The 23592-nt window shown below is 41.3% G+C and overlaps 1 protein-coding gene across 1 annotated transcript in view; it reads right to left on the bottom strand.

Moving 5' to 3' along the window:
- SHOC1 (shortage in chiasmata 1) overlaps positions 1-16656 on the bottom strand; it is a 124447-nt gene extending 107791 nt beyond the window's left edge. Inside the window, exons 1-4 of the mRNA XM_065550578.1 lie at positions 16421-16656; positions 9226-9310; positions 3689-3818; positions 2428-2539 (exon numbers count right to left, since the gene is read on the bottom strand). Of these exons, the coding sequence (XP_065406650.1) occupies positions 2428-2539; positions 3689-3818; positions 9226-9270 (287 nt within the window). The 5' untranslated portion in view covers positions 9271-9310; positions 16421-16656. The remainder of the gene's footprint in view (positions 1-2427; positions 2540-3688; positions 3819-9225; positions 9311-16420) is intronic.
- Positions 16657-23592: the final 6936 nt, after the last annotated feature.

Consider the following 23592-nt stretch of genomic DNA (forward strand, 5'->3'; position numbering starts at 1 on the left):
GAGCATTGGCCTGCTAAACCCCCAGGGTTGTAAATTCAATCCTTGAGGGGGCCATTTAGGGAACTGGGGTAAAAATGTGTCTGGGGATTGGTCCTGCTTTGACCAGGGGGTTGGACTAGATCTCCTGAGGTCCTTTCCAACCCTAATAGTCTATGAAATCTAGACCATCCCTGACAGGAGTTGTCTAACCTGCTCTTAAAAATCTCCAATGACAGAGATTCCACAACCTCCCTAGGCAATTTATTCAGTACTTAACCACCCTGACAGTTAGGAATTATATTCCTAATGCCCAACCTAAACTGCCATGGCTGCAATTTAAGCCCATTGCTTCTTGTCCTATCCTCAGAGGTTAAAGAGAACAATTTTTCTCCCTCCTCCTTGTAACTGTTATCATGTCCCCCCTCAATCTTTTCTTCTCCAGACTAAACAAACCCAATTTTAAAAATCTTTCCTTATAGGTCATATTTTCGAGACCTTTAATCATTTTTGTTGCTCTTCTCTGGACATTCTCCAATTTGTCCACATCTTTCCTGAAATTTTGTGCCCAGAACTGGACACAATACTTCAGTTGAGGCCTAATCAGTGCAGAGTAGAGCAGAAAAATTACTTCTCATGTCTTGCTTACAATACTCCTGCTAATACATCCCAGAAGGATGTTTGGTTTTGGGCTTTTTTTTTTTTTTTTTTTGCAACAAAGTTACACTGTTCACTCATATTTGGCTTATGACCCACTATGACCCCCAGATTCCTTTCTGTGGTACTCCTTCCTATACAGTCATTTCCCATTTTGTATGTGTGCAACTGTTCCTTCTTAAGTGGAGCAATTTGCATTTGTTCTTATTGAATTTCATCCTATTATCTTCAGACTATTTCTCCAGTTTGTCATAATACAGTTACCTACAGTTGTCCAAGGTAACTGTATTATGATTTAGAAACTGAATTAACATATGCAACCAGATCTTCAAAACATGCCTGTTTTCTCCAAGGCACTTTAGTTGAATGTACCCTACAGAGCAGTGTACATTCTTTTATTCCACCTCTATTCATACAGTAGGTGAGTCAATAAACCTTTTTAAAGTACTGTCAGACACTGCTACAAATGCACTAAGTTGAAATTATAAATATAATGTTGCTAAAAGCAATACCAAGTCCTTATTAAATAAACATACAAACTAACTAACTAAATAAAAAATATATGTGCAAAGTATCAATTGAAAACAACATTCTGGCTAAATTATATACCAGATCTGAAGTCATCACTTAGGAAAATTCCCAGTGACTTAATTTAAAGTAAATTCAAGTATTACATCTGCTCCTATGTTCCCCTACCAATTTTACAAGCACATTTTCCTATGTTTTTTAATTGTTTTCCTCTCTCCTGTTACCGTGCAAAAGACCACACACAATGAACAAAGTACTGTCAATTGATTAACTAGCTATATAGAGGAAACAGGGAAGCTGACTATATACGAAGTGTACTCAAGTACCCAAAGTAAACAAACTGAAAAACTGAGATATACTTTTCCCTCTAACTCTTTAATTACAGTAATCTTAAACATTACTCATAACAATGTTCAGTAACTCATAATCAGGCAGAACTGTGATTTTAAGTTTGCCAGGACCCTTTGTTATAAGTGGTACAGGTAGTGCACCTAAAGTTAAGGTTGCTTGACACGTCCCATTATATGACCCTATTATCAGTTGCTTATAGCTTTGCCAAACTTAAACCATTTTACATTGGCGTAACTCCACTGGCTTCAATGGAGTCATTTCAAATTTACAATGCTGTGAGCAGAACGAGGCACCATTTATCTGTTTATTACAAAACATACTTTCCCTTTCAAATCCTATGCAAACTAAAAAGGCCACGTTACCAAAAAAGGAACTCTTTTTTTCCCCCAAAGAACATGTTTTTCATATCTGATTTGCTATGCCAGACATTTTTATTGCTATTTCTTGACTAGTAGAATAATTTTTGTACATCTCTAAAATGCAAGTTGAGCTCCACCACCACCCCCTGACATATTTTTAAAGATTTACAAAAAGCCTTTTCCTGAATAGGCTCATTCCAGTTTTCTGAGCTGTAACTGACTCTTTAAAAAAAAAAAAAAAACCAACCCCACAAATCCTGACTCTTTCCTTTTATGGTCATGAACAGATTTCAAGGGCTTAGCTGAATGGCAGGAGGTATACTTTAGAGCTCATTAGTCCATTATTTTTTCAAGTTAAGTAGGAAGCAGAAAATGCTCCATGTAAATACAGTGCAAGGTTTACCAAAAGTCTCAGGTAAATAAAAGTAAACTGCAAGATGTTTGTTAATTAAGCCACAGATACTCTGTACTATTAACAACAAAACCTTTCTATACTCTTATTATAATTATTAATTTATGATTCAGGCATTCAGATGAGCATCAAGAAAATTAATTTTGATTGTAAATAAAGGGTACAGACTTCTCCAGGAAATCCTCTACATATAAACTTTGCTTCCATTGATCCAGGACTGAAATATCCATCATTTTTTGTGTGGAAACAACTGAAACTAGAACAGAGAAACAAATACAAATAGTTCAGAGAAAAGTCATGTTAAAATTAGTTTAATTTTTACAAGTAAGCCAAGCCCCTTCAGAGCCCAGCAATATTGTAGCTAGTAGGCAATGAAGAAGCAATGCTCTCAGGCCATGTCTATACTACACAGCTAACTTGTCACTGCTGTGATCGACGCAGCAGCATCGATTTAGCGGGCCTAGTGAAGACCTGCTAAGTCAATGGGAGAGCACTCTCCTGTCAATATCTGTAATCCACCTCAATGAGAGACAGAAGCTATGTCGCTAGCAGAGTGTCTCCCGTCAACATAGCACAGCATGGACACCGCTGTAAGTCGATCTAAGATACTTCGGCTTAAGTTACGTTACTTATGTAACTTAACTAGCATAACTTAGATCAACTTACAGCGTTAGTGTAGACCAGGCCTCAGTCTCGCTTGAAGAACTGTAAGAGGAAGCTAACTTCAAATAAATATGAAATTATAAACACTTTCATATTATCTACCTCTGTGCTTGGAACAGTCTCCTTCTTTGTGTGCACAAAACCTCTGTACCACCCTTCAAATCTCTCCACAAAACTTTTTCTTCACTTTATCTTCTATCACTACTCTCCTTTTCAGAAATGTCTGTGTCCCACTTGTACCTGATCCTTATCTGTTATGCTGTATCTGCCTAATTAAATTTTAAGTTCCTCAGAGCTTCTTAGAAGTTTGTAAAACAATATGCTCACCTATGGTGTATGTATACACACACACACACACACACACACACACCCCTCTACCTCGATATAACGCTGTCCTTGGGAGCCAAAAAAATCTTACTGCGTTATAGGTGAAACTGCGTTATATCGAACTTGCTTTGATCCACAGTGCGTAGCCCCCCTCCCCTGAGCACTGCTTTACCGCGTTTATATATATAAATAATATATATACATATACACACACACACACACACACACACTTAATAAGAAATGTCCATTTACTTGTTACTTCAGCAGTGTATGCATATTATCTTCACAGCTGGTGTGAGTTAGCATACTGGAAGTAATTGTTGCAACCAGGATCGTCAGTTCTTGTATCCCAGCTACCAGTTTTTCACTAGGTTCAAAATGAATCTGAATAGAAAATTAAAAATAAATAGAACACCTCTTTTCCATGGCCTCCTGTACTTATCATCAGCAAAGACTCCAGTATGATGGTAATTCTCATCTTGATGTAAACAGGGAGGAACACGAAATGATAACCGATCAATAGAAAACTTCTGTCTTGCCACATTCTGCACAAGAAAAATAGTAATATATATTTATCAGCTAGATTGTTCCACCTTTACTCCTGCTGAATAGTACCTTCCTTCTCAAACAATCCTATTGATTTTAATGAGCTATTCAAGGATTAAGGCGATACTTACTGTGAGTAATGGTGGAGCAATCTGGCCTTGTCAAGGCTGCTTCCCCACTTTGAACTTTAGGGTACAAATGTGGGGGCCTGCATGAAAACTTCTAAGCTTAACTACCAGCTTAGATCTGGTCCGCTGCCACCATCCCAAAGCTAGTTCCCTTCCCTGGGTAGCCTTGAGAGACCTTCACCAATTCCCTGGTGAATACAGATCCAAACCCCTTGGATCTTAAAACAAGGGAAAAAAAATCAATCAGGTTTTTAAAAAGAAGGCTTTTAATTAAAGAAAAAGGTAAAAATCCTCTCTGTAAAATCAGTATGGAATATAACTTTACAGGGTAATCAAACTTAAAGAGCTCAGAGGACCCCCCCTCTAGCCTTAGGTTCATAGTACAGCAAACAGAGATAAACACTTTAGTAAACGGTACATTTACAAGTTGAGAAAACAAAGTAAAACTAACACGCCTTGCCTGGCTGATTACTTACAAGTTTGAAATATGAGAGACTTGTTCAGAAAGATTTGGAGAACCTGGATTGATGTCTGGTCCCTCTCAGTCCCAAGAGCGAACAACTTCCCAAACAAAGAGCACAAACAAAAGCCTTCCCCCCCCCAGATTTGAAAGTATCTTGTCCCCTTATTGGTCCTTTGGGTCAGGTGTCAGCCAGGTTACCTGAGCTTCTTAACCCTTTACAGGTAAAAGGATTTTGGAGTCTCTGGCCAGGAGGGATTTTATAATCCTGTACACAGGAGAGCTGTTACCCTTCCCTTTATAGTTATGACAGGCCCTAACAGAGGATCTTAATTTTACTGAGCCAGATTTTTAGCTCTTGATCTCCACTTGCGCACATGTAAAACTGCACTTATACTTAGGTGCACCTGCACTTTTGCATGTGCAATTGCCCATGAGTATACCAACACTTGTATATACCCACTGAACAATCTAACATGCACATCTGGAAGCTGGGTAGAGGCCATTGAAAATGAATCCTATTGTGTCTGTTGAAAATGCTTAGTTATTCACAAATGCCAGCACGAGGTCACAAAAATTCCCCAACAAATCCTATTATTTTCATCCAAAATAACAAAGTAAAACAGAGTAAGCATTTATATAAATTTTATTTATATAGACACAATTTAAAGTATTTTGTAGACCTGCTACTAATTCTACTTAAAATCCTCTGAAAAAATTCTAATACTTAATGGTCAGCCAGGCATCCTCAGTAACTCTTTATTTAGCACCAGATTCAATAAAGTGTCTTCACAAACACTGTGCCACAGAAGCCCAAAAAGGAAAGCACAAACTTAAGGGGGGCAGGAAAGGAAGATATGGGGAGTGTGGTGGGGACAGGGAGAATAGGAAGAAAGCGATTCTACAATAGGAGCTTGGAGTGATGAGCAGGTGAATCACTGATAATTTGGGAGGCAGGGGGACACTGGAGACATCCAGGGTTCTGAGGGTAAGAGAGTGGTATGAGAGAGAAAGAAGCTCTGCACCGAAACAGGGAAGAATGCCAAGGAGGAGTCTAGAGATCCATATGTTTCTACATCTGTGTCCTCTACCCCACTAGAAATGTCTCGCCAAGCTTCTAGAAATGTCCCCCAACTTCAGGGTAGGCCCTCAGTCTCTTTGCTATGACACCTGATCTGATGGTCCAGCTGTGGTTCGTAAAGCCAGAACTCTCTGCTGACGAATCTGAGGTAGTCTGCTAACTGGGGTCCTGCAGAGAAACAGGTGGTAGCTGCCCCCCTAACAGTCCTTCAGAAAGAGACCAGCTCTCCCATGAAGCTGGTCAGGAAGCAAAAAAAAAAATATTCCAATATATACAAACAAATTTATTTAAAAAGGCACTGGCAGAAGTTGGTGAATATGATACTGATAAGCTATACAACCTCTTGTCTGGGTCAAAGTTCTCCTATTTTCTGTCAGCCCCGAGAGCAGAAGACAAGAACTGGAAATTGAACCTGGGTCTGCAGTATGCTAGTGCAGACAGACTATTAACCACTAGCCCATACTAAGCAATTCATATTTAAGCCCATTGTTAAAACCACTACATTCACTGTAAAAGAAAATATGGTTAATGAAGTTCATGGCAGAAATCAAAGAAACAGGTACAATATGACAATACACGTTTGTCTTTCTGACAATTTGTGTCATCTTATGGTATAATTCCCCAAATGCTTTGCAAAGATCACCTACTTAGGTAAGCTACCAGATGGTAATTAAGTAGGAATTATTAGGAAAATAAATACTGGTAATAAATGGACAGATCAGCAAATAATGGTAAGAACGGGAGTGAAGTTTTATTGAGAATTATATTAGTTTAATACCCTAAATAGAATTACGTTTGTTGGAAGGAAGGTTGGAAACTGGAACAAATACATACTGGGCCTATGCTTATGAAAAGTGTCCATATTATAAAACTTTTTAATGAAATACTGCTATTGAGTATTGTTTAAGATGAATTACTTCACTTTAGTAACTTCAATCACGTATAACTCTTATTGCAGGAATGCTGGTAGTAATGTATATGTACACTATTTAATGAGATAGTACTTAATTTTACATGTATTGTTTACTAATAACCTAACCACAACTTCTCAGTAAGGGTCACTTTTTATTGAAAAACACGATGTGAAGTTTATCGTCTCAGTGCAGTCCATTATCTATTATAATTTAAAGGGGGATTTGGAGACGCTAGTTTGCAATCACTAACACAGCACTAACACGGGTGGGCAAACTATGGGTCGGATGTGGCCCGTCAGCTGTTTTAATCCCGCCCTCAAACTCCCTCTGGGGAGCAGGGTCTGAGGCTTGCCCCGCTCCAACTGGGGAGCAGGGTTGCGGGCTGCTCCGCGCAGCTCCCAGAAGCAGCGGCATGTTCCCCCTCTGGCTCCTATGCATAGGGGCAGCCAGGGGGCTCTGCTCCACATGCTACCCCCACCCCAAGTGCCGCCCCTGCAGCTCCTATTGGCCAGGAACCATGGCCAATGGGAGCTTCAGGGGTGGTGCCTGTGGATGGGGCAGCGAACTGAGCTGTCTGGCCGCACCTCGGAGTAGGAGCCTGAGGGGGGACACGCTGCTGCTTCCAGGAGCCACTGAGGTAAGCGCCACCTGGAGCCTGCACCCCTGAGTCACCCCCCCCTGTGCCCCAACCCCCTGCCCCAGCCCTGATCCCCCCCTCCTGCTCTCCAAACCCCTTGATCCCAGCCTGGAGCACCCTCCTACACCCCAAATCCCTCATCCCCACCCCCACTCCAGAGCCCCGCGCCTCCAGCTGGAGCCCTCACACCCTCCCCCCCCCGCCCTGCTCCAGCTCCCTCCTGCACCCTGAACTCCTCATTTCTGGTCCCACCCCAGAACCCACACCTCCCACCCCAATTTTGTGCGCATTCATGGTCCTCCATACAATTTCTATACCCAGATGTGGCCCTCGGGCCAAAAAGTTTGCCCACCCCTGCACTAACACTAATGTGGGGAATCTGGCTAATATACAAAGCTTTAGTGTTCTGAACACCCAGCCTTCTCCAATAACTCAGCCAAACTAGACAGGTTGAGAAATAATAGTAGGGAGTGAAAGGAACAAGAAATAAGTAAATTAAGAATATAACCCTCACTGAAATTGAACTACTGGAGGGTATAGGAATCAGAGAATGCTCAGCAAGAACTGGTCGCTCTTGAGATCTGTATGCTTTTGGCAACAGTGTTTGATTCAATAGTGTATTAGATCAAGAGATCCTGGAAGATCAGTTTAAGTCTATGTGCATCAGACTGTCAGGATGATGGAAATGAGGAGCAGCAATGGAACAAGGAATGGAACTTCAATTTTGAAGCAGCACATCACTGTATTGTCAGACCAGACTGGTACTGGGAGGCTCAAGCCAATATTCAGCACTGACATGCAAACAGTCCTACAATAGTCCCAGACGGCTTGACCTTCTGTGGCTACTACTCTGGTGCCTGTGAAAGACTGTGCTATCTGTGAGAAAAACAAAGAGAAAAGAGACTATTTTGGAAAAGAAAATATAGAACTAAATCCTGTTCTTTCTTGCCTGAGATAGGGAGGAAAGCATTGACGACAGCACACAGCAGGACAGCTTAAGGCTGGTGGGAGAGAAATACACGGTGGACACACCTGACTGCTGCTCCAAGAAGAAACAGTATAAGTTCCATTTCAGCATGTGCTTTGCAGGGCCAGCAACCTAACCACATTCTAGGCCAGTTGAAGCTCTGGAGTGGTAACAGAAGTTAGCTGCTAGTACTCAAAAAAGTACTAGGAGGTACCCTGCTGCATGGGTGTGCTAAGGAATACTTTCTACCTGTGGGGAGAGGAATGTGGGTAGAGTATTCATGGACTGTGGCCCTTTGTGTACCTTCAAGCACCAGCAGGACCATACTGGATGCAATGCAAGCTACATCTTTTTAGAAGAGTAGCAAGAGCTTCTGCACACTGTACTCCCCCTGAACTCTTAAAGACATTATGTCTGAGGGCCTCTCCCTACCACTCACACACTAGAACTGCTCCCTCTTTAGTTTTCTATGGGTGGGCACTCAATGAGTGGACAGGTTTGTGATTTGGCCCACAGTTTTTAGAAAGTCTAAAAAGAGAAAACTAAATTACAGTGGGACAACATGCTTCAGCAATGAGCAACTGACACATTCAATAACATTGCACAACTGAAGAGAGGAAGGAAAACAAGACTTCATAATGTTTCTATGTTGTAACTGATAAACTACAAAACTAAAATGCTCCTTGTAGATAAAATTATTTCAACAAATGTGTACATTCCATGGGCCTAAATTTTACTGAAAACATTATACAGATACACACCTTTCCTGTTATTAAAACATCAAAGGAGAATAACATTGTGGAAATGCTATTCTACTGCATATTAAAGTTGAAAGAACACTGGATTCCTTCTTGGAAAAAAGTAATTAAGAGTTTTAGCTTTAAAAGACTCAGGATGCTCTCCAAAATGAGCTATGAGCAGGAAACAACCTCTAAAACAATATCATAAGTGCAACAGACCATCAAAAAGTGGATGCTCTTCAGTTTTGGCAGGATAATATTTGGACTCTATTGTAAAATACCAGCAATCACTTCACCATAATATGCCAGAGAGAGAATTAAGGTCTTGTGTGCAGCAGCAGTGCAGTAAAAAGAGCTCATTTAAACTGAATCCTTAAGTAATTAGTTGCTTTATGATTTCAAAAATGTATCAAATGCTGTGTGTAATTATTCCCACCACATTTCCTATAGAGCAAGGGAAGTGCAACAGTAAACTGTACCTCATATAAATAGTCTACTGCATGATATTTAAGAGCTGCAAACATTATCTTCCTCGTCTGGCGATGTATTCAAAACTTCATTTGTCTGAAAGATACATAAAATATAAATTACTCAAAAACCTTTTACACCACACACTAAACCTTAAAACAGAAATGCTGTTACCCTAATCCAGTAGATTAACCTCTTAACTTCTGCATGCACGTGTATATGCTGTAAAAGTTATTAGAATAGTGTTTCCCAAACTGTGGGGTAAATCACCATAGGGGGTGCCAAGGAGCCTGGTGGAGCATGGGCAGTCAATTATTTTAGTCTCCTTTTTTTGTTTTTGTTTTTGAGTAAAGCTCTAGCTGTTATGGTTTCAAAGGTTACCTTTCAAAGCATGAAGCAAGTGTAATCAATGTAGAGGTAAGAAGAACGGAGGAATACTTGTGGCACATTAGAGACGAACAAATGTATTTGGGCATAAGCTTTCGTGGGCTAAAACCCACTTCATCGGATGCATGCAGTGGAAAATACAGTAGGAAGATTATATATACACAGAACATGAAAAAAAATGGGTGTTGCCATACCAACTCTGAGACTAATCAATTAAGGTGGGCTATTATCAGCAGGAGGGAAAAAAAAACCTTTTGTAGTGATAATCAGGATAGCCCATTTCAAACAGTTGACAAGAAGGTGTGAGTAACAGTAGGGGAAAAATTAGCATGGGGAAATAGTTTTTACTTTGTATAATGACCCATCCACTCCCAGTCTTTATTCAAGCCTAATTTAATGGTGTCCAGTTTCCAAATTAATTCCAGTTCTGCAGTTTCTCGTTGGACTCTGTTTTTGAACGACGTTTAGGTCTGTAATTGAGTGACCAGGGAGGTTGAAGTGTTCTCCGACTGGTTTTTGAATGTTATAATTCTTGACGTCTGATTTGTGTCCATTTATTCTTCTGCGTAGAGACTGTCCAGTTTGGCCAATGTACATGGCAGAGGGGGCATTGCTGGCACATGATGGCATATATCACATTGGTAGATATGCAGGTGAACGAACCTCTGATGGTGCGGCTGATGTGATTAGGTCCTATGATGGAGTCCCTTGAATAGATATGTAGACAGAGTTGGCAACGGGCTTTTTTGCAAGGATAGGTTCCTGGGTTAGTGTTTTTGTTGTGTAGTGGGTGGATGTGGTGAGTATTTGCTGCAGGTTGGGGGGCTGTCTGTAAGCGAGGACTGGCCTGTCTCCCAAGATCTGTGAGAGTGAGGGATCGTCCTTCAGGATAGGTTGTAGATCCTTCATGATGCGCTGGAGAGATTTTAGTTGGGGGCTGAAGGTGACAGCTAGTGACGTTCTGTTACTTTCTTTGTTGGGCCTGTCTTGGAGTAGGTGAGTAAATGTGCTTGATTAGAAAGAGCTGTGTGAATACTTGTAACTGCTGGCAATATACTACCCACAGCCCTCAGAGAGAAAGCAGGGGTTATCACAGTGTAAGGTAAGAGGCTCTGGAGCCTTAAAACTCCCCAATCACAATGAAATGGGAGAAGGGTCATTACCCAGAAATATAGATGACAGCTGGAGACATGAGACCTGACTGGGCACTGCTGGAGTGAATCCCAGAGGGGGAATGCAAGTGCAGTTACAGTATTTCTCAAGGTGGAGGGAAGAGGAGTGGAGGAGGAAGCAGAAGGTGCAGAAATTAAGATGTGTAGGCCTTGACCAATACATGATGGGATTGCAGGGGAGTATGATTGGTTTTGTTTTACCTGAAGGGGACTCAGGTTTCAAAAATTTGGGAACTCGGCTTTAGAATGTCATTTCAAGTGAATGAAACATCAATATATACAGTACCAACAGCGTCCACCAATACAAGAATGTTTTCAGTAGGACTGTCAAGCGATTAAAAAAAAATAATCTCGATTAATTGCATGATTTATAAAATGAATGGCAATTAATCGTGTTGTTAAACAATAGAATGTATTTTAAATATTTTTGGAGGTTTGCTACATTTTAAAATATATTAATTTCAGTTACAACACAGAATACAAAGTGTACAGTGGTCACTTTATATTTATTACAAATATTTGCACTGTAAAAAAACCAAAAATGTATTTTTCAAGTCACTTCATACAAGTACTGTAGTGCAATCTCTTTATTGTGAAAGCTGAACTTAGAAATGTAGAATTATGGACAAAAAACTGCATTAAAAACAAAACAATGTAAAACTTTAGAGCCTACCAGTCCTACTTCTTGGTCAGCCAATCACTCAGATAAACAAGGTTGGTTACAATTTGCAGGAGATAATTCTGCCTGCTTCTTATTTACAATGTCACCTGAAAGTGAGAACAGGTGATCGTGTGGCATTGTTTTAGCTGGCATTGCAAGATATTTAATGCCAGGTGCGCTAAAGATTCATATGTCCCTTCATGCTTCAACCACCATTCCAGAGGACATGCTTCCATGCTGATGATGGGTTCTGTTTGATAACGATCCAAAGCAGTGCAGACTGACATATGTTCATTTTCATCATCTGACTCAGATGCCACCAGCAGGTTGATTTTCTTTTTTGATGGTTTGGATTCTGTAGTTTCCACATCAGAGTGTTGCTCTTTTAAGACTTCTAAAAGCATGCTCCACACCTCATCCCTCTCAGATTTTGGACCACACTTCAGATTCTTAAACCTTGGGTCGAGTGCTGTAGCTATTTTTAGAAATCTCACATCAGTACCTTCTTTGCATTTTGTCAAATCTGCTGTGAAAGTGTTCTTAAAACGAACATGTGCTGGGTCATCATCCGAGACTGCTATAACATGAAATATATAGCAGAATGAAGGTAAAACAGAGCAGGAGGCATACAATTCTATCCCCAAGGAGTACAGTCACAAATTTAATTGATGCATTATTTTTTTTTAAATGAGCACCATCAGCATGGATGCACGTCCTCTGGAATGGTGGCCGAAGCATGAGGGGGCGTAGGAATGTTTAGAATATCTGACATGTAAATACCTTGCAACGCTGGCTACAAAAGTGCCATACAAACGCCTATTATCATTTTAAGGTGACATTGTAAATAAAAAGCAGGCGGCATTATCTCCAGTCAATGTAAACAAACTTGTTTGTCTTAGTGATTGGCAGAATAAGAAGTAGCACTGAGTTGACTTGTAGGCTCTAAAGTTTTACACTGTTGTGTTTGAGTGCAGTTATGTAACCAAAAAAATAATAAAAATCTGCATTTGTAAGTTACACTTTAACGATAAAGAGATTTCACTTCAGAACTTGTATGAGGTGAATTGAAAAACACTTTATCATTTTTAAAGTGCATACATTTGTAATAAAAAATATAACGTGAGCACTGTGCACTTTGTATTGTGCTATAATTGAAATCAATATTGAAAATGTGGAAAACCATCCAAAAATCTTTAATACATTTCAATTGGTATTCTATTGTTATAAGTGTGATTAATTACAATTAATTACAATTAAGTTTTTTGAGTTAATTGCGTGAGTTAACTGCGATTAATTGACAGCCCTAGTTTTTAGCCATATCTAATTTTTCAGGAAAAGCGAAAAAGTAGATTTTTAGCTTTTGTCTATACCCAAGATTAACTTGGCAACAATCCTTACCCTGCATATTTTATGGCATACACTTAACATTAATAAACTACATGCTTAACAAGAAAAATAAGTATTAAATACTACACACATTAGCAACACAGCCAGGTAAATGCTGTATGGAATCAGTGGGCCGGATTCTGATCTCATTTACATTACTGTAAGGAAACCAGGTCTGACTTCATGAAGTTCCATTGGTGTAAAGAAAATGTAAGCTAAACACAAGTTTTTATTTTGACTGCACAACTATAATACTGCATTAATGTATCTTTTGGAATATACAGAGGTAGGACACGCCACTGTGACTTTAGACACTACTAAGTACTACAGAAAGCAATACGCGTTTGCAGGATAGTATACATATTTTGTTACGTAACTTGTGTACGTTTTTGGTTAAATACCTTATATAGTTATCTAAAATTACATTTCCAAATCATCCCCTTTCTTAACCCCAAACAACTAATGCAGAAATTACACAGGTCTACAATTTTTGAGAAGTCGTCTGCTTCAGAGATAAAATGTGCTATTTATTATGTATTTTGATGTGCTGAATTCAAATATGACAATTAAAGCAACTGATTGGCTACTGTTTCTAAGATATTTAAGTTTACATTTTATGTCTATGTATATTGTGTAGATAGTAGAGTTTTAATCATAAATTGTAAACCTAGGTCTTTTCATGTGTTTATGGTTGCTTTACATGATATTTCACCTGTCCTGTTTATGTAACACTTTAAAAATCAGCAAAAGGGTTATATAAATAAAATTTATTATGAAACAAAAGGCAAAAAACTATTATGTACATAGTTTAGTCCTATTCAGTGTCTACTCGGCGCTTCTTGGCTTGTCTCTTGTATTCATTAAATGGAGCATCTCTTGTCACTGTCCAGCAATAGTCTGCAAGCATTGATGGGCTCCATTTGCCCTGTTAGCGTTTCTCCATTGTTGCAATGTCCTGGTGAAAATCGCTCGCCGTGCTAGTCGCTCACTGCTCCGCAGTTCGGTGGAAAAAAATCTAGATGAGAGTGCAAAAAATGTATCTTTAGTGACATGTTGCAACCAAGACTTTTGTATGCCTTGAGGAGGTTTTCCACCAACACACCTGTAGTTGTCTGCCTTGTTGTTTCTGAGAAAATTTATTGCCACTAACTGGAAGGCTTTCCATGCCGTCTTTTCCTTGCCACGCAGTGCATGGTCAAATGCATCATCTCGAAGAAGTTCACGAATCTGAGGACCAACAAAGACACCTTCCTTTATCTTAGCTTCACTTAACCTTGGAAATTTTCCACGGAGGTACTTGAAAGCTGCTTGTGTTTTGTCAATGGCCTTGACAAAGTTCTTCATCAGACCCAGCTTGATGTGTAAGGGTGGTAACAAAATCTTCCTTGATTCAACAAGTGGTGGATGCTGAACACTTTTCCTCCCAGGCTCCAATGACTGTCGGAGTGGCCAATCTTTCTAGCTGTAGTGGGAATCTCTTGCACGACTATCCCATTCGCAGAGAAAACAGCAGTACTTTGTGAATCCAGTCTGCAGACCAAGCAAGAGAGCAACAACCTTCAAATAGCCACAAAGCTGCCACTGATGTTGGTCATAGTTTATGCACCTCAAAAGTTGTTTCATGTTGTCATAGGTTTCCTTCATATGGACTGCATGACCAACTGGAATTGATGGCAAAACATTGCCATTATGCAGTAAAAAAGCTTTAAGACTCGTCTTCGATGAATCAATGAACAGTCTCCACTCATCTGGATTGTGAACGATGTTGAGGGCTGCCATCACACCATCGATGTTGTTGCAGGCTACAAGATCACCTTCCATGAAGAAGAATGGGACAAGATCCTTTTGACGGTCACGGAACATGGAAACCCTAACATCACCTGCCAGGAGATTCCACTGCTGTAGTCTGGAGCCCAACAGCTCTGCCTTACTCTTGGGTAGTTCTAAATCCCTGACAAGGTCATTCAGTTCACCTTGTGTTATGAGATGTGGTTCAGAGGAGGAGGATGGGAGAAAATGTACATCCTGTGACATTGATGGTTCAGGACCAGAAGTTTCATCCTCTTCTGACTCAAGTGAGAATGATTCTGGTGCATCAGGAACCGGCAGTCCTTCTCCGTGGGGTACTGGGCGTATAGCTGATGGAATGTTTGGATAACGCACAGTCCACTTTTTCTTCTTTGACACACCTTTCCCAACTGGAGGCACCATGCAGAAGTAACAATTGCTGGTATGATCTGTTGGTTCTCTCCAAATCATTGGCACAGCAAAAGGCATAGATTTCCTTTTGCTGTTCAACCACTGGTGAAGATTTGTTGCACAAGTGTTGCAGCATATGTGTGGGGCCCACCTCTTGTCCTGATCTCCAATTTTGCAGCCAAAATAAAGGTGCTAGGCTTTCTTAACCTTAGTGGTTATACTGCGCTTTTGTGATGCAAAAGTTACTTCACCACAAACATAGCAGAACTTATCTGCACTGTTCACACAAGTACAAGGCATCTCTGCTCACTGTGGCTAAACAGAAATGTGTCCCTTTGCAAAATCAAACACTGACAAATAAGAGAGCACAACACTGTATGATTTCTAGAGCTGATATAGGGCAATTTGCTCAGCAGAGTGATGTAAGCTTCGTTATGATTGCATCATTCATGACTTCTAGGAATAACACATGATATGAATTGCATCATATGATGCAATACGAGCTTCAGATTGCATCATTCATTGTTTTGCCTAAAAAGCAAGTACTGTCCAAACCCAGTCAGATCTATTCATAGATCCAGTCAAAGATGTATTTTAGTCATTTCTGGTTTAAATTGAGATCCTTTCCCTTTATAACTCACTTATCCTCCACCGTTCCCAAGTCAAGGGTCGTATATACTGACCCAATAGCATATCTTGAAAACTAGAGCCAATCAACAATTTTAAGCATCATTTTCATTCTCAGTGACCTATAATTAGTAAAGTTTGACTACATTTATTTCAGAAGCATTTTGGCTGTAGAGCAGTGTTACAAATAAGAGGAATGTGTGTATCAAAACCTGACCTTAAAAGATTTGCACCGTTAAATAAAACAACACATTGAGAAAAATAATGCCTTAAGTCTGCCAAGCATAAGAGTTTGTGTGGGTCTTCATCTTACTGTATCCTTTCATGCAAACAGCTTCCCCAGAACCAACCACCTCTCCCACACTGCAACTTCCCCTCTTGCTGGAACAGACATTGCAGCAGGGGCCATGCAGCGCATTTCCCCCCTCTCCTATTTGTGCTACTCTAGCTCTCCTCTCCCTGGGATGGTCGCACTCACCTTCCCCTTCTCAACAACACTACAGCCCCTCCTCCCTGTGTCAGTCACTGCAGCACAACTCTCCTTCCCTGGATCAATGTCACTGCAGCCCCATTCCCTGTCAGTGTCACTGCAGCTCCTTCCCTGTGTGACACTACAGCCCCTCCTCCCTGTGTCAGTGTCACTGCAGCGCCCCTTCCCTGTGTGACACTGCAGCACAACTCTCCTTCCCTGTATCAATGTCACTGCAGCCCCCCCCCGCTCCCCGTGTCAGTATCACTGCAGCTCCGCTCCCCCGTCACTGCCTCGCCACGCACCGCCTCCTTCAGCCTCTTCCTCCCGCCACTGCTGCTCTCACGCGCTCCCCTGGATCCCAGAGCGGGAAGCTGAGCTGAGCCCTGATTGGTCCCAAGAGCCTCGCGGCATCAGTGCCCGCCGTTGGTCGGAGTCACGTGGGACCCCCTTTCGCGATCACGCGGAGGCAGGCGAAGCCCCTGAAGTTGCGGGGAGTGACGGGACGGGGCGAAGTGGTGAGCGCGAGACCCGCCTAACGGGCTAGAATGGGGAGGAGAGAGGAGGGGCCCCCGCCCCACAGAGCGGATACAGACCCGCCGCGTCGCGGGGGTGTTTGACCCCCTGCTACAGCGCCCCCTGTCTGCTCAAACCAGGCCACCTGCTGGGGGACTCCCCTTCTTCCCCCCAGGGGTGTTCCCATGTGCCCCCCCCCATGTTAACCGGGCGCAGTGCAGCTGCTAAGAAACACCAGCTGGGGGCACACAGCCCCCCAGCACTCTGCCCTCTCCGGGCAGGGGGTACTCAGGGCAGGAGCTCCCCCTCCACCTGCACAGCACTGGGAGGGGTGAATGGGGCGGACACGTTTCCCTCCCAGACCTCTGCTCATACATCTACACGCCTACTTCCTAGGTTGCGCCAGGGAAACTGGCGGCTCTTAACAAATACAAATTATGATAGCACAATAGTGGTGAGGTGGCTGGATGAGTAATGCAGAAAATGGAGAGCCAGCCCCTTCCTGGTGGCTAGCTTTCTACACAAGTAATGCAAGCAGCTGCTCGGGCCTGGGCCTAAGAGCAAACTGCAGCTCTGAGCAACACAGCAGCCCCATTTCCCATATTTTTCCTGAAGAAGCAGCAAACTTATCAGTACATACTTGCATGCATGCACACTTACACAGCGCATCACCACACAACTCACACCTCAGAATCACCCATTCACATACACAAAATTCAGTGCACACACAGCTCCTCATCACTTATGTGCACACCCACAAAAATCACACATCAACAGCCACACATGCACACACAAAAAAATCATCACCACACAGCTTGTCACCACAGGCATGCACCACCACATGCACACAGAGTTCATCACCGCTCACAACTCATCCACACACCCACACCAGGCATAAGGCAGGAGGAAGCCACAATCATCCTGGTACCCTCCGTCAGTGGAACTTGAATAGGAGAGAAATCATGGAATCTTGACAGCAACTTGGAATCTCTACTTGGATTGGTAGGGTTTGCCTAGCTGGATTTCAAGTGGAAGGTATTTGTTATTTGTTCTGGGCTACTTGAAGCTTCTTTTGTAATTCAGGTACTAAAATCTGAATCTCACGAGCAAGAGGGAAAGGGGATTAATTCTCCAACCCCTCCCCCCCATTCCCACCCCAGATATGTTTCAGGAATGAGCTATTGACCTTAGTTCAAAGGTACAGATAGAAAGCACTAGTTTCTCCGGTACGCCCATAGGTTGTTCTTAATCAGACAGTGTCATGAAGAACAAAGAAAAGGCATAACAAATCTAGATATTACATGCAGTCAGGCAGAAAGACTTCTCAGGCCACTGACCTTAGGCTGAAGGAAGAAGAGTATCTTTATTTCACTATGAGCTCCATTGTCTATGCGGGGATTGAAAAGGGACAAAACGAAACAGGAGAACAAAGGATGGAGAAATTGAAGTAAAAGAGTCAGAAATAGGTGAATGAGGGTTAGATTTGTGTGCAGGGACAAGGAGGCTGAGAGGAGGGTAAGAGAACAGATCGGGAGAAGGAGGTTTAACCAAAGGCAGCAGAGAAAAAACTAGAATAAATGGAAAAAATTGTATAAAGTAATACTAAATATTAGGAAAAAGGAAAAAGACAATAAATGGAAGAGTAGAAAGGAAGAGGGATAAGGATTCGAAACTGAAGAGGAAGGAGACAAACTAATAAATTTGTTAGTCTCTAAGTTGCGACAAGTACTCCTGTTCTTTAAACTAAAAAAAGAAATCCCTTAAAGATAGTGGGCGGCAAAGATTGCACAATGTGAGACTTAAGTTAAAAATAAACTCAACATTTTATGAAGTATTAAACATGACAGGAAAATGAGTCTAAAGAAAATGCATTCAAGAGAGTTGGGGCCACATTAAGATCTACTGTAAATCTGGAATAACTCCAATGAAGTCAATGGATTTATTTCTAATTTACAGCAGTGCACATCTGTGACAGGTTGGGACTCACCACCGCAGCGCTTGCCTCTGGTTGTTCTGGTAATTAGCTCAGTCCGGGTGAGCGCCCTCTGCTGGTGGTGTCCCATCTGGCATCTGTTCCTCACTGGTATCTGGACCTGCGTTGCTCCCCGCTCAGCCGCGTCCTCTTCAGGCCACTGCCCTCCGGCAGTACCCCCTAGTCCATCCTCATCCCCTTCCGGGGGGGGGGTGATCAGCTGTCTCTTTGCCCCCCAGCCAATGTGGGCAACTGCACCCCCAAAGTCACACCCCTTTTGGCAGGGGGTTGGTGCAGCCCAAGACGGCCACTCCCGTCAGCCAGGTGTAAGGCAAGGGGAAGGGGGGGACCCAGGCTCGCCCACTACTCTGGGTCCCAACCCAGGGACCCTCTAGTGGCAGCCGTTCTGCCCTCCTTCTCTCCCTTCATCTGTCCATGTCCCTGGGCTGCTTCCCCTTCGGCCCCTCGCACCGGCTAGACCCTTCCCCTCAGGGCCTGCAGCCTGGCAGACACCTGGCTGGAGTTCCCTTCTGCTCCCCTGGGCCTGCCCAGCACTGCGCTGTCCCAGGTGCTAGTCTCCCACCCTGGAGACTAGGGTGACCAGACAGCAAGGGTGAAAAATCGGGACGGGGGTGGGGGGTAATAGGAGCCTATATAAGAAAAAGACCCAAAAATCGGGACTGTCCCTATAAAATCGGGACATCTGGTCACCCTACTGGAGACAGACCTTACCCTGTCAAAGGCCTGGGACAGACTGACTGCTCCCTCACTGGGCAGCCTTTTTATAGGGCTGAGCTTGGCTGCCTCCAATCTGGGCTCTTATTGGCTCCCAATAAACCCTTCTCTAATTGGCTCCCTGTCTGAGTAGGTGCGCTGGCCTGCTGCAGCCTACGCTCTCAGGGAGTGGGGCAGTGCGCCCCACTGCAACATCCAACCAGAATCTGGCCTTTGGGGTTTAAAAGAAACAAGAGACAAGGAAAGAAGAGGGAAAGAAGATGAGCAAAAAATGGTAGTCAATACTGTAAATTTACTCTTTTATTGGAAGTGTGCTGCAAGTATTTTATATGATAAAATACAACCACAATTAATGATAATATGTGTGTCTGTATGTAGACATTTTCATTTAATTATATATTTTGTAACATCACAAGACACATCCATCTGGCACTTTGTCCTATCATCTTACATTTTAAAGCTACCTAGAAGAAAAGTGAAGAATTTGCTACCTGTCATGAATAAAAAGACTTTTTATCCACCACTCATCTATATCTAAGACTGTAAATGTCCTCTTGGTTTTATTGTGGGTACTATTGTAACCCACATTTCTTTTTTCTTATTTCATGGTGTCCAGCCAAAAAAAACTTATTGCTGTAACTGCAGCTGCTGTTTCTACTTGTTCTCAGACAAGGTGGCAGTAGTACACTTAAATGTTTTTATTTAATTGTCAATGTAATACTTAGGATGAGCCTACAGGATAGTAGATGATCTCTGATTGTTAGAAGTCCCAATCCCTGTATTGATTTTGTAAGGTATTTCAAATATATATATATATATATTTTGAGTGTGTGTGTGTGGGGGGGTAAGCTCCATGTTCCTCATTTTAAAGGAAAATAACAAATTTCTAATTAGTGACGTTAGTCTAGTTTAGGGTGCATTGTAACTGCTGTGCTGTAACAGTTTGTTTTGGAGTGTTTGATTTTTGAATTTGAAATTATTAACTGTGTGTATGCGTAACTGTCTTATGGTAAGGACTGGTACTGGATTCCTAAGGAGAGAAAGAAAGTGAATCCTAAGTCTCCACAATAGTGAAAGGAGTCAAGGGCATGACCAAACCCCACTGTCTCATTGGCCTTCAGATTTGGAGAGCTGCAGAGGGAAGCATTCACCCACTGCAATAGCCTAGGACAGTGTTTCCCAAACTGTGTTCTGCGGAACATTTGTGTTCCGCATGATGTGAATAGGTGTTCTGTGAAAGAATCATAATTTAAAAAAAGGGTCTTTAAATTTTTTTAAATTTTAAATTTGGCATATTTGAAGCGTAGTTTACAACTCTTTTTGAATGACTATAATTTAACATAAAACTCTTTTTCCGATTATTGATAGATCTCATATTGAATATCATGGCGTAAAGAGAACGTGGCACGCAAGCATGTTGACGTCTACCCCTTTCGGACACGTTTCAGTTAGTGACGTCGTACCCCTTTCGCTCGAGGCTGCGCAAACTGCAGTGGTATGCACACACCATTCTCTTTATGCCATGTTGAATATAACATATTCACTCAACATGTTCAAACCTGTGGGTCTTTACTGTGTGTGCGATAAGCACAACTAAACTAGCTTCGCTCAAAACAATATAAATATTTGTGACAAACAAAATTTGACAAAAATCAGTATTTCTAAATATTGTTACTAAACCTAATCACCATGGATTTGTGGCTAAAAGAAGGAACTTTGAAATGAAAAGCAAGTTCTTCTGGTACTCTAACTGTGGCCAAAATAAACGAGCAAAATATTGTGACACTTCAAAGTGAGGATGAACAATCGCAGTCTTTTGTTGCCAAAAAATCTGTTAGTACTAGTGAGTTATCCAAGGTGAAAGAATTTCCACTGAAGTATATCAAAAAACAAGAAGAAGCAGGTGTTAAAAGACCGAAACAAAAGTATGATTAAAGTTATTTGTATTTCAGTTTTACGTGGGTTGGAAATAAAGATCTTCCTGATGCGCAGTGCGTCGTGTGCAACAAAATACTAGCAAACAGTTCATTGGCTCCTGCTAAACTTCGTAGGCATTTGGAAACCAAGCATGCTGAATACAAAGCCAAAGATAAGTTTTTTCAAGAGGAAGTGTGACTCACTTGGAAATTGTAAACTTTCGATGATTAAAATTGCTAAAACAGACAACAAAAGTGCAACAGAGACATCTTATCGAGTAAGTTACCGTATAGTGCTTGCCGGAGAAGTTCACACTATTGGAGAAACGCTTATCAAGCCTTGCGCGAAAGATATTGTAACGTGCATGTTGAGCGAGCAGTCTGGTAAAAAAATTGATGTTGTACAGTTGTCAAATAATACTGTTGCACGCCGTATTAAAGATCTTGCCGATGACATAGAAAAAGAGCTAGTTTGCCGACTGAAAATTTGCCATGAGTATTCATTGCAGCTAGATGAGTCCACTGACGTTTCAGGACTTGCTGTGCTATTTGTCTGATATAGATTTAATAATATTATTGAAGAGGACCTGCTCTTATGTGAATCTCTGCAAAGCAACACAACTGGAGAAGAAATATTCAACTGCATCAACAATTTTATCAGAAAGCATGAAATTAGTTGGGGAAAATGTATTGATGTATGTACTGATGGTGCTCGGGCAATGATCGGGAAGATGAAGGGAGCTGTAACGCGAATAATGTGGCACCAGAAAGCAGATAGAGCCATTGTGTTCTACACAGACAAGCACTTGCAGTTAAAAAAATACCAGCATATCTGAAAATTGTGCTCGATGAAGCAGTACAAATTATCAATTTTGTCAAATCTCGACCACTTCAATCCAGGTTATTTAAAATTTTGTGTGAGGAAATGGGTAGTCAGCACAAAGCGCTTCTTTTACATACGGAAGTGAGGTGGCTATCCAGAGGAAAAGTGCTTGTGAGGCTTTTTGAGCTTCGTAGTGAATTACTGGTATTCTTCACTTCAGATAATTCAGGACAAAAATTTAATGACTGTCTGAAAAATTCCTCATGGCTAATGAGACTTGCGTATCTTGCAGATATTTTTGCAGAATTAAATTAAATTGATCTGTCGCTGCAAGGAAAGAATGTGACCATTTTTACTACAATGGATAAAATTTCGTCGTTAAAAAAGAAACTGGAATTCTGGGCATCTTCTGTAGAACAGAATAACTTTGCTTCCCCAGTACATGAATTTCTGACTGAAATAAATTCTACAGTCCAGGAAGAAGTTTCCAGCACCATTTTACAGCATTTACGTGACTTGCAGGCCTCTTTATTAGAATATTTTCCTACAACTACTGATGATAATGCTTGGGCTTGAAATCCATTTGTAATTACAGCCAAACCAGTTGACTTTACTGCGCACGATTATGAAAGCCTAATTGACTTAATTTCCGATTCTGATTTGAAACAAAAGTTTAAGGAGCTTCCGCTGAATAATTTTGGAGTAGCCTAATAGAAGAGTACCCTAATGTGGCTAAACGTGCAGTTCGAGTGCTCCTTCCTTTTGCTACAACTTATTTGTGGGAGACGGGATTTTCGTATTATATTGCAACAAAAACCAAATATAGGAATAGACTTGATGCTGCGCCTGACATGAGGATTCAACTTTCCAGCATTATTCCTAATATTAAGCGAATTTGTGATAGAAAAACGCAGAAACACCAATCCCATTAAATCCAAATTTGTATTTCTGTTTATAAAAATAGATTTTCCTAGTAAAAATCTAATTTGTTTGGTGTTTGTGTATATATAAAAACAGGGGTTTTTTTTAAGTAGAACACTTTTTAATTTTGACTCTTGCACTTGATTTTTGTACTACTTTATACGCGCTTTCCAGTTAGAAATTGTTAGTTCAAGTTATTTTAAATTTGTATTTTTGCTTTGTTTTATAAAATGAAATATATTTTAGCATAAATAACGCAATTTTTTATTTGAAAACCAAACGACTACAAAATAATATTATAAGTGTTCTGTAATAGGCTAAAAAGTGTTCCGTGGCCAAAAAAGTTTGGGAAACGCTGGTTTATATGGTAAGGAGCCCTGTAGGCCCTGCACTGGAACCAATTAAATGCCTGGTATAGGAGAGTATGGGTGATGGGCAGGTAGTGCCCCACCCTTGTGTTAAAAGTTTAAGAAAGTTGCGGCCTGCTGCTTAATTCCATGCATATGTCTATCCTCCTTTTGCTGCTGTGTCCACATCAATTTAATCCACTGCTTGAGACCTATACAGGCAGAAGACTGTATAGTAAGTAGTAGT

This window comes from Chrysemys picta, chromosome 6 (genome assembly GCF_011386835.1).
Source record: "Chrysemys picta bellii isolate R12L10 chromosome 6, ASM1138683v2, whole genome shotgun sequence".
Lineage (NCBI taxonomy): Eukaryota > Metazoa > Chordata > Testudines > Emydidae > Chrysemys > Chrysemys picta.